The sequence below is a fragment of the Sinocyclocheilus grahami genome, unplaced genomic scaffold (assembly GCF_001515645.1).
Source record: "Sinocyclocheilus grahami isolate Dianchi unplaced genomic scaffold, SAMN03320097.WGS_v1.1 scaffold914.1, whole genome shotgun sequence".
NCBI classification, from domain to species: domain Eukaryota; kingdom Metazoa; phylum Chordata; class Actinopteri; order Cypriniformes; family Cyprinidae; genus Sinocyclocheilus; species Sinocyclocheilus grahami.
In genome coordinates, this window is record NW_015506093.1 from 550121 (window position 1) to 562675 (window position 12555).

At 38.9% G+C, this 12555-nt stretch overlaps 1 protein-coding gene across 1 annotated transcript; it reads left to right on the forward strand.

Annotated features, from left to right (window-relative positions):
• Positions 1-574: 574 nt before the first annotated feature.
• Positions 575-9724, forward strand: LOC107564159 (leukotriene B4 receptor 1-like). The gene is made up of 4 exons (XM_016249168.1): positions 575-683; positions 2072-2623; positions 8002-8275; positions 9231-9724. The coding sequence occupies exons 2-4, from the start codon at positions 2106-2108 to the stop codon at positions 9600-9602; spliced, it is 1164 nt and encodes a 387-aa protein (XP_016104654.1). The 5' UTR covers positions 575-683; positions 2072-2105; the 3' UTR covers positions 9603-9724.
• Positions 9725-12555: the final 2831 nt, after the last annotated feature.

The following is a 12555-nucleotide window of genomic DNA, read 5'->3' on the forward strand; positions in this document are numbered from 1 at the left end:
AACCGATTAATGATATGACACGACATGTGGACTGGAGCAGCACGAGTCTGAACTTGAAGTGTATCTGGAGCCGTTTGTGCTTCCACTGCATAGCAAACAAAAACCTTGTCTGTTTCATTCATATCAAAAACTCTTCAGCGCTGGAAGATCAGGCAAAATGTCCCATCACTGCACAGAAATCACCTGCGTGTGGTTAATGTTACCTCCCATCCTGGTTACGACAGTCTAAGAACTGGAAACGGTCACACTCCTGTTATGAAAACAACTCGGGTCATTTGGAAATCGAAGTACTACGCACACGCCCTCGCACACACACACACACATTGCAATTGATTACAGGACACGGCTTCCCCATGTAAATCAATGCAAATAAGAGAGAAAGAGGGTTCGAGCACAAAAGAGGGAGACCAAGAGGACAAAATGCCACAGAAAGAAAAGGAAAGAATTAAAAGTTACCTAAATAATAATTTTTGTGCATGTTAAGTGTTCTTTTGTCTTTCCTGTCTGAGGCAATTGGTTGTTTCTCAAGTGGTGTATGTGAAGAGGAAGTGATGACTAAGCAACATCACTATTTAAAAGATGATAATGATAAGGACACTTCTGAGACATTGGGCAGAACTGATTCTGTATGTTTACTGCCACGTTAATGTGCTCGTCTGCTGAACAGTTTACAAGGAATTGAGGTAAGGCTGTTTGAAATGCATATTCAGGTTTGTGTGTGTGTGTGTGTGTGTGTGTGTGTGGTTTTAAATCTAAACTATGAGGGGTTCTACAATACAAGATAAAGTCTTTGGGTAATGTTTTATTGAGAGTAAATTGGACTTGTGGCCGTGTTTCTAGACATCTGACAAAGTCAGATTTCACATGCTTGTGCTTGAAATGTTCTTTAAGAACTTTACAACATTTAAAATTGTGAGATGAGCGAAACATATCTTATCAGTCATAAATGTGTAAAATATGGTTAACACCCCTATCAGCAGGAAACACTTCACAGAATACAGATGAAGCATCATAACTGATATAAAAACACAATTCATTCTGTAACACTAACTTTAACCATCATTTTCACAAAAAAATAAAATCAAATCAAATAGGTCACCATAATAGGATTGTGTAAAAAAAAAAAAAAAAAAAAAAAAAATCTGCAACCATGAGCATTTTATTGAGAGTAAATTGGACTTGTGGCCGTGTTTCTAGACATCTGACAAAGTCAGATTTCACATGCTTGTGCTTGAAATGTTCTTTAAGAACTTTACAACATTTAAAATTGTGAGATGAGCGAAACATATCTTATCAGTCATAAATGTGTAAAATATGGTTAACACCCCTATCAGCAGGAAACACTTCACAGAATACAGATGAAGCATCATAACTGATATAAAAACACAATTCATTCTGTAACACTAACTTTAACCATCATTTTTACAAAAAAATAAAATCAAATCAAATAGGTCACCATAACAGGATTGTGTAAAAAAAAAAAAAGAAAAATCTGCAACCATGAGCATATTTTAATTTGGCAACGATGTCAGTGTAACAGTTTGTGGTATGCTTAAAAAACAACACTTCGGTGTTTCTTCAGCATATCGTGCCACGCATTAAGCATTGTTGCATTAAGATGCCCTGTTAAGAGAAGTTAAACTTTGAAAGAGAGAGAGAGAGAGAAATAAAATAAAATAAAAAACTGACTCCTGCAGTGTGTCTTGTGCTACATCTATATTTTCTCGAAAGCAAGAAAAAGCCTCAACTCTGCCAACTCGATGTGTTTTGTTGTATGTAAATATACATATCCCAGTCATATATTTATGTGGATTTACAGAAACCAAAAGAGCAACTGCTCTCTGCGTTGCGCAATATCACTCCTGCGAACACAGCAGAAAAAATACAATTTATATGATAGATAGATAGATAGAAGGCACATAGCCTATATAGGCTACACATTAATGCATTTTCTCTCTAAGTGGAATCTGTGTAACCACATAGACCATTTATTGCTAATTTCTTCATATACACAAAAGGGAAAGTGATCTTGTTTTTTTTCTTCCTGTCTCTGTTTACTTTCTCCCCACAGCAAACACGAGAAGCAACACTTATCTTTAAACCAAATGGCCGCTCTTGTTCCTATGAAGCCCTCAGCCCTATCTGGACCAGCTCAGACCTCCATCGCGCCTGCCTCCCCTTCCACAGCATCCCTGCCCCTGTCCCATCAGATCGGCATTGCTATCCTGGTCATCGCCTTCGTGTTTGGTTTTCCCGGGAACCTGTTCGTGGTGTGGTCGGTTCTGTGTCGAGTGCGTCGGCGCTCCATCACCTGTCTGCTGATCCTGAATCTGGCCGTGGCAGACGCGCTGGTTCTCCTGAGCGCTCCGCTGTTCCTCCGGTACCTGATAGGAAGGAGAGGCTGGGAGTTTGGAGCAGCCCTGTGTAAGACGGTCCATTACCTGTGCTGCGTCAACATGTACGCCTCCATCTACCTGATCTGCCTGATGAGCATGGACCGCTGGCTGGCCGTCACAAAGCCGTTTCTGTCTCAGAGGTTGAGGACTAAGAAAAGGCTCCTGTCCGTCATGTTGGGGATCTGGGTGATGGCTTTTCTGATGGCTTTGCCCATGCCGTTCTATCGGTACGTCTGAGAGTTTTGTTTTACAAAGACATTGAAGCACAAATCACGCTTTCCTCAAGCTATTTCAGTCAAGCACAACATTTGGAACAGCTGATTCATATAGCGAGCTTGACCATTAAACAGATGGATCCCATTGGTCCAACACATAATTCAATGCACAGGCTAATTAAGATGAATGCGATTGGTCCAACACGAAGGCTAATTCCAGCCTATCCCTTATGAAAATTAACCATGGTTTTACCACAAATAAAACCAACAACAAAAAAAAAACCTGGTTACTATAGTTGAACCATGGTAACCACATATTTACCATGGTGTTGCTACACTAACCATATTTTAACCATGGTATTTGTAGTAAAACTATGGTTAAACAAATAGTAATCAATACGGCAAAAAAAACATGGTTACTACACCTTTACTACAATAAAACCACGGCTAATTTTTATAAGGGAAAGAATGCCAAACCTGACAAAATTAGAAATAAATATAAAAATAAATATACAAAGAAAGGTAAAAATTAATAAATAAACATAAAAATAAAAGTAAAAAAAAAAATAATAATAATTATTATTATTATTTATATTTTATTTCCTTATACATGCATATTTTAATTTTTTTCCACATTTTATTGATTTTTACATTTATTTATTTCCAATTTTAGTTATTTCCAAATGTATGTACTTATTTATTTATTTCTATATTTATTTATTTCAATATTTATTTATTTTCACATTTATTTATTTCTACATTTCTTTGTCTTTCTTTGGATAATGATGAGGGTGTGTTTACCTCAGGAATAGTAATGTAGTCAGAGTAGGCGAGTTGTAAGCTTTGAGGCTACAGTCACACCTTGTGATGCCCAAACGAAGTGTAGCCTACATGACGTGCCTGTTATAGTGGGATGAAGAACTTAGATGGGCAATATATGACTACTTATATCACAGGTTAAGTCATTTAATATCACTCTAACTCAGGGGTCAAACTCAAATCCTGAAGGTCAGGAGCCCTGCAGAGTTTAGATTCAACCCTAATTAAACACACCTGATCCAACTAATCAAGTCCTTCAGGCTTATTTAAAAAAACTACATGGTATGTGTGTTGGAGCAGGGTTGGAACAAAACTCTGCAGGGCTCCGGCCCTCCAGGAATTGAGTTTGACCCCCCTGCCCTAACTGTATGTTGCCTATCCTACGGAGCCCCTAACGGAACATGTTGGTGGGAAAAATACGAGGTGGAAGGAAAAAATATAACTTTTGCGTTCTCTCGTAAAACCAGTTGAGCTTGGACAAACACTTCCTGTTTACTTTTCAGCTTGCAGTGGTTTATACAGCTCCGTATGTTCACAATGGACAAATAAATACTACAGTCAGTAGTTCAGGCACGGTTTTGGGACATTCTGAAACACTTAATGTGGCTTAATGTACTAAAACAGTGACAGTGGAGGACCAAATTCAGTATTTATAATTACTATTAATATTAATAACCTTATTAATAATTTTACTATTAATAAAATATTTACAGTCAAGCAGAATCCTGTCTTTTGTCCGTCCATCAGCCCGTAAGTAACGGTAAGACTTCTCACTTCCAAGCGTAGGTTGATGTTCTGATGATTTGTGCTACCCTGTCAGATTTTGCTACCTCCCATTGAAGCAGTAGGTAGCACAATGCGACAACAAAAAACGCTACCCATCAGATTATGCTTTATTAACACGTACACCTACCCCAACCCTAAACCTACCCTCACAGTAATGAAAGTACAGTAATTATGTGTTGTTCAGCGTGAGAAAATTGATGCAATGTTGATGTGCACATGCGCAGTAAGCCCTCGTAAGACAATCTAACCACTAACTGCACCTGTATTTTTCAATAGGATCAAAGAAAAGAAGATTAAAATGACCTGATTATTGAGTCTGACTCCATCCGTTAGTTACTAGTGCCCGCTCACTCTTTCCCAGGCCCGCCCAAAAATACCATTCTGCCTACACCAGTGATCTCACTTGTAAAATCTGCCTACCCTCCATAAATCCATGCCAGTGTTTGATGATGATGTTGACATAATGAAACAAGTACTAGCATTTGCCTTGTAGATGTAGGGTAAATGATGGTAACATTTACACTGAACAAAATTATAAACGCAACGCTTTTGTTTTTGCCCCCATTTTTCATGAGCTGAACTCAAAGATCTAAGACTTTTTCTATGTACACAAAAGGCCTATTTCTCTCAAATATTGTTCACAAATCTGTCTAAATCTGTGTTAGTGAGCACTTCTCCTTTGCCGAGATAATCCATCCACCTCACAGGTGTGGCATATCAATATGCTGACTAGACAGCATTATTATTGCACAGGTGTGCCTTAGGCTGGCCACAATAAAAGGCCACTCTAAAATGTGCAGTTTTACTGTATTGGGGGGTCCGGGGGGGTCCGAAAACCAGTCAGTATCTGGTGTGACCACCATTTGCCTCACGCAGTGTAACACATCTCCTTCACATAGAGTTGATCAGGTTGTTGATTGTGGCCTGTGGAATGTTGGTCCACTCCTCTTCAATGGCTGTGCGAAGTTGCTGGATATTGGCAGGAACTGGAACACGCTATCGTATAGTTTATGTATCTGACAGTTTGTGCAGAAATTCTTTGGTTAAGCAAACCGATTGTTGCAGCAGGTGTCCGGTTGGCTGGTCTCAGACGATCTTGGAGGTGAAGATGCTGGATGTGGAGGTCCTGGGCTTGTGTGGATACATAAAACTGCACATTTTAGAGTGGCCTTTCATTGTGACCAGCCTAAGGCACACCTGTGCAATAATCATTGCTGTCTAATCAGCATCTTGATATGCCACACCTGTGAGGTGGATGGATTATCTCGGCAAAGGAGAAGTGCTCACTAACACAGATTTAGACAGATTTGTGAACAATATTTGAGAGAAATAGGCCTTTTGTGTACATAGAAAAAGTCTTAGATCTTTGAGTTCAGCTCATGAAAAATGGGGGCAAAAACAAAAGTGTTGCGTTTATAATTGTGTTCAGTGTAATTGGTTAACTTTACTTAATATTGTTTTGGAAAAATTTCACCATTCTTCTCAGCTCAGTTCATCATGTCGGGTAAAAGCGTGCAAGTCAAGTCAAGTAACCTTTATTTGTATAGTATTTTATACAATACTGATTGTGTCAAAGCAGCTTTACAGTGTCAAACAGGAAAATAGTTTGTCAATAATGAAGGAAGACAATAACAGAGTCATTTTTCAGTTAAAGTCAGTTCATTGATGATTCAGTGATGTCATCATCTGGTTCAGCTCTCTTCCAATAGCGTCTGTGTAATCAGTCAAGCGTCCCCAACTAAGCAAGCAAGACGTGGTCTTGTGCCGATGGTCGTCGAGGTGATGATGTCTTCACAGGGGAACTGTCTCTGGGGCGCATCTAGTTAACATGATCTCCGCTGACATTCAGGGCTGTAGAGGGAAGTGCTCCCGATTCCAGTTGACCTAATTAATGCAGCCTAACAATCATTTAACGGATTTGAATGATAGAAATGCGATAGTGTATTATGTGTATGCGCAACTGCTCACCAACTTTGATATCCGCTATACTGCGCACGTCAGACGAGGCGGAGTTCACAGCCTACATTTCAAAAAGTGTACTTGAAATTCATAAGCAGTTGAATATTGTCAATCAAGAACTCAAAGAAGGGTAATATAAATGAGATATATAAATAAGCAATAAAAGTACTGATTACTTATTTTGGATGGTTAGCATTTAGGCAACACAGTTTCATGGCAAACTTTTTTTTGTGTGTTTTGGCGAACTGGTGGCTAATTCAAATGAATTTGTATGATCCCATACATTTTCATAGTCTGCTCATGCCCCATTGATGACTGTGTTAATATTGTGGCCTTACAGCCTAAGCTGGTTTTAGCTGGTAATCCAGCCTGGTCATAGGGGGTTTTGACCACTTCTTTAGCTGGTCAGGCTGGGGAGACTAGCTAAAACCAGCTACTTCCAGCTTAAACCAGCGAAGAGCAGCTAACCAGCTTAGGCTGCTTTTTGCTGTTTTTTTTTCAGCAGGGATATTTTAGTACGATTATCATTCATATTCATAGGAAATCACCTCTTCGTAAAAGAGGAGATTTAGTTTGTTATCTCTGCTAACAGTTTCATTATGCATTATGCAATCATGGAATTTTGAGTCATATACTTAACTTTGTGAATATGTGATTATTCTTCATTATCTGCTTGCATCGTCCCCCAACGTGCACTGGATGTCACTGTAACATCATAAAGACTTTGGAGTCCAAAGTTTCATGGATGTAAAACCTTACAGCCTAAGCTGGTTTTAGCTGGTAATCCAGCCTGGTCATAGCTGGTCAGCAGGCTGGTTTTTAGAGGGGTTTTGACCACTTCTTTAGCTGGTCAGGCTGGGGAGACTAGCTAAAACCAGCTACTTCCAGCTTAAACCAGCGAAGAGCAGCTAACCAGCTTAGGCTGCTTTTTGCTGTTTTTTTTTTCAGCAGGGATATTTTAGTACGATTATCATTCATATTCATAGGAAATCACCTCTTCGTAAAAGAGGAGATTTAGTTTGTTATCTCTGCTAACAGTTTCATTATGCATTATGCAATCATGGAATTTTGAGTCATATACTTAACTTTGTGAATATGTGATTATTCTTCATTATCTGCTTGCATCGTCCCCCAACGTGCACTGGATGTCACTGTAACATCATAAAGACTTTGGAGTCCAAAGTTTCATGGATGTAAAATTTTGGTTGGAAATGAAACTGAGCTAATGTCAAAATCCAATGTTGACTTCAAGGTCCAGCATTGGGCGGACATAACAGTTTAATCTTATGGCATTTAGCAGATGTTGGGTTTTTGTTTATTAATACCAGGACATAAAACCAACAACAAATCAATATTGTATAACACACAACCATATTCCAAGAGTTTCCAAGTTGGAATTCGAATTTAATTACCGTTCTTTTGCACCAAGTAAGACCATTGAAAATGTAACTTTATGAGAATGAAATACACAGTACACTAAATTACACAAAATGCCAGTGCAGCTTCCATATTGGAATGTTCTTTTTGTTGCATATCAATGTTCTGTTACGTAAGATCTTCTAGCGGAGCAAACTAGTTGAATAATTTGCTTTAATAAAACAAATTGTGACTATAATAAAATGGCATTTCACAGAACAAAGTCATGGACAGTTTGTAAACTTGAGTTGGAATTATAATAAATGAAGAATGGAGTAAAATTTTAGTACTTCCGCAACTCTATATCAACAACCAGGAGTCCAGAACCGAAACTATTTGTTTTATAAATTATTGTAAACCTTCTCCTTTATGTCCCAATCTGTCTTGTTGTTTTCTTCTTTCACCAACAGTTCCGTCTTGCCAGTCTCTACGAATGTGTCCATCTACCTGTGTAAGCCATACCACTGGGAGAGCAACGCTCATGAAGCCTTTCAGTACCTGATTGAGACCATTCTGGGTTTCCTGCTGCCCTTCAGCTTCATCCTGTTCCGCTACATCTCAGTGATCCGTCGGCTGCGTAGTGCCATGTTCCAGCGCAAAGGAAGAGGAAACGCACTCATCCTCCTCATCATCGCTGCGTTTACCATCTTCTGGCTGCCGTATCACCTCAACAACATCCTGCAGGTGAGCAACACCTCACACTGTATGATCCCATTAATATCTCATTGCTATAGCCTACATCATGTGACCTCACAACATCACATGAATACATGCCAGTGGAAAAATATTCAAACTAGCCCTGACAGCACACGTACGTTACGGAGACATCTATTTGATGTCTGCATTACATCTGCAAGACGTGTTTTTTAGAGTGTTTGCTCATCTGCAATACGTCTATGGGACGTATCCTATCAGATGTCTAATAGACGTTTAGAAGATGTCTTTAAGATGTTTATGATTTAGAGTGTATGTAAAACTGACATCTTAAAGACGTCTATCAGATGTTTGAACACTGCAGATGCTTTCCAGATGAAGCGATCTTTAACAGACATCGTGAAACAGCACTTTAAATTTCCTGTAGATACACCTGGGTGCATTAAGGAAGTGATGCGTTCATTTACTGGATTCGGCCTCGTGAATTATATCCATTGTTGTTCATACTTGTTTCAAACAATTGGATTTCATTGATATTTTGGCTCAATTTGAAAGCTGCATTTCACCTGTTGCCCGCAAACTTGCTTGACTTGATTGATTGATGATATAGCGATTTATTAAATGGTTATTTATGTTGAAGGAGGCAAATTATTTAGGAAGAAGTTGAGTTATTTGAATATCCATTCTGATTGGTCAGTTTACTAATAAGCTGTTAACTCAAATTCATGAAAGAAAATAATACCCTTTTACATTATAAAAGCATTTGAGTTATGCAAATTAGTGGATGAATTGTTAAAAACAGCATTTAGTTTGATCACTTTTAATACATTAATAAGGAGGCTCAGCATCCCTTGCATACTCTAACAGACTGTCATTTGTTTTCGTGTGTGTGAAATTGGTAGGCTATCTTCAATAATGTCAGTTTTCTCTCATTTTATGTCATCCCACAAAAGCATTTCTCTTTCTTGTTGGTCTGTTCTCACAGGTGATTGGTCTGATGCAGGGCTCCTCCTCTTCTATTTTAACAGTGGCAATAGTGGCGCGGCCCAACGTGACGGCGTTCACCTTCCTTAGCAGCAGTGTGAACCCCGTCCTGTACGTGTTTGCCGGCAGCTCTCACATCCGTCAGGCTGGTCTGGGCTTCATGGCCAAACTCTTTGAGGGAACCAACTCGGAGTCGGCCTCCACCCGCAGCAGTCGCGGCTCTAATGCAGAGAGCTCCGTTTTCACCAAGCTGTCCGTCAAGCTGAGTCGTAAAGGGGACGGGGCGAGAGCCGAGACCCCTGGTGGTGAAGACGAGAACACAGCGGACGTGCACAACAGAGATGAGATGAAGACTCTCACCACCCTGCATTAAAGTGCTCATATCGTGCATTTATTCCCCTGAGGTCCATTTATAATGTTACTAAATGTTGTTGGACTCTCATTATCGCAACTGAAATAATAATATCACTGCTCCAGGTGTGTGTTCACGGTGTGAGTGTGCAATTTGGATGGGATAAATGCAGAGCACTAATTCCGAGTATGGGTCACCATACTTGGCCGTCACTCATTCACTCTCTCACTTCTGCTGCTGCTGTTTCACAATAAAAGTGTCTTATTTTCTTTAAATACTTGATTGTGATTGGCTGGAATACGGGCATTAAAACATATTTGACCATTTTTAAAGGGTTTCTTTGTGAAAATTCTAGTTTTGTTTCGTTTCATACTCCTGCTGTTTACTGTTTTTTCTTTTTTTTTTTTTTTAGAAAACATCGACACGTTTGCATGTAAACACATCCTCGTCAATTTGCTTATGTCCATAACACATTTAGAGACCTTCAGGCTGAACTATATTTACATGTCTGATGTGAAACAGAAGCATAAACAGTGAGTGTTATTGATCTAGTCATATTCCATTACATTTCATTCAGTCTTATTCATCTGTTAGTCATATTACATTGACTCCTAAAATCCAAAAATATACAAAAAATATCAAACTCAAAACTATTTTTATTTACAAAGCTGTGTGAAATATTTTTTAAAATGCATGTCAATTAAATGTTTGTTATTATCATGGGAAGCAAATTGTAAAAATGTTCAATAATAAATGTATATAATGAATGTTTAATTGTGCTTGTTCATCAGCTCCCTTTTAAAGCAGCACTATGTAACTTTTTTCTGTGTTCAAAATGTGCAAAATGTATATAATGAGCGAGTACATCATGAATTAATCTTCCAAACCACATTTTTGTCTTATTCCGAATCACTACGGTACACTTACAAGTAGTTATATTTGGACTATTGTAGCCTGGTCGGGTCGTCACCTCTGCGGAGTAACACATACCTGCGTGATTCGCCTGAGACATAAACTTAGAGAAGTAGCTCCGGTTGGAATGCTCTTCCGCGGAATGTGTGCAGTTCTGTTAATTTATTTATCTAGAGCACCAAAAGTTACACAGTGCTGCTGTAATAAAACCAAGTAACAGGGAAGTTACAGTACACATCAAAATTTAAACAAGATTTAAAGCTTATTTGTGTTGGATTTGATCAAGTCAAGTGATCATTCTCATGTTAGGTAAGCAGTCAAGAGATGAGACTACTGGTTGTAAATAATAATAATAATAATAGCAGAGAATGAAGGGAGGAATGATCGATATACTGTACATTAAGGTCAGTAGGATTTTGTGATTTGCGCCATACTCTTTCAGCAGCCCTGAGCTTAGAACGATCCTCACAGAGAACATCAGACAGCCAAGGGGCAGAAGAGGTGGTACGAGCTGGCCTGGAAGACAAGGGGCAGACAGTGTCTAAACAAGACGTAAGAGTGGAGCAGAAAGTATCAGTAGCACGGTTAACATCAAGAGATGATAACTGTTCAGGGGAAGGAAGCTTAGATGAAACCATAGCAGATAGCCGGGAGGGTGAGAGAGAGCGTAGGTTACGTCGAAAGATGACATGTGTAGGGGTATGTGTTGTGTCAGGAACCATGTTGAGGTTAAGCGTGAGGAGGAAGTGATCCGAGGTGTGTAGTGGAGTAACCAGCACATGATCAGTGGAGCAGTGTCATGTGTAAATAAGGGCCAGTTGATTTGTGAGTAGCCGTAGTTAATACTCACTTGAGATCAAAAGAGACAAGCAGAGTGTGGAATGTATACTTACCCCAGACTTGTGAGCGTCAGCCCGGGCTGTTTCCAGTTATTGTGAAGGACGCCACTCATCCCTCCCACAGTGCCTTCCAGCTCCTGCCATCAGGTAGAAGGTACCGGAGTATCAAAGCTCGCTCTGTCAAACTGCTCAACAGCTTTTTCCCCCAGACTGTGAGAGCCCTCAACTCCAATCTCCCTGCCCCCCTCTGAAACCTCGTCCACAACCCCTACCTCCTGAAACTAGGAACATTCGGTCTTCGAATGAAGCCTTTAAAGGATTCAAAATCTGAATTGGGAAGCAGCTTATGTGTCCTCAACATGTCTGAATTGTAAATTTAATATTGGATTTTATAATTTAATTATCATTCTGATGTTGAGAAACAGTCAAGAGACGAGATTGCAGGTTGTTCAGGAGTTTATTTGAGCTGCTGTTGTTGACATGTTCTTTTAAGTTTAGCACACAAATATTGTAGATATTTTACACCCAACCTTCACTCCTTTAAGAATAAACAATATTTCATTTAGCAGAGGCACATAATGTTGGTGCTCACTGATTCACATTCAACCAGACATTTCTAGTTAGACATGATTAATACATGAAACTCGATATAAGAGAGAGAAGTAGCTGCAACAGCATACACATATCCTTAAAACACAAATAAGGAATTTTGAAAACTCATATCATACTCTTCAGTTACATGAATTATCTCATAATAAATTGAAGGAACATTGTATAAATATATACCTAATGATGAATACATATGATGCCCTTCAATCCCACAAAATTCAATTAATTTCTCATAGTTAGTAAATAAAAAAAATATATAAAAGCAAAACATACTTTAACATTAATTCTTGCCTTTGGCTCTTAAAATGGAGCAAACAAACCCAATCACATTGATGCATCAACAGAAATTCATCCACCTGAAGATAAACAGACCCTCAACAGAACAAATCAGACAATTTACAGCTCAATAACAGTTTACTGAAGAATACGTTTGAACTATATTAACAAACATCTGAGCAAAAGATTTCTGCCTTTTTAACCCTTAGGTGCGAGTGCCTGCTGAGGCTGAAGTTATTATATGAAAAATTATTATTTAACAAAGTGCTGAATGAAAATGAAGTTAAAGGAAGTAAGGACACAAGCACTTGTTTTCTTACATGAAAGGTCTGTGTATC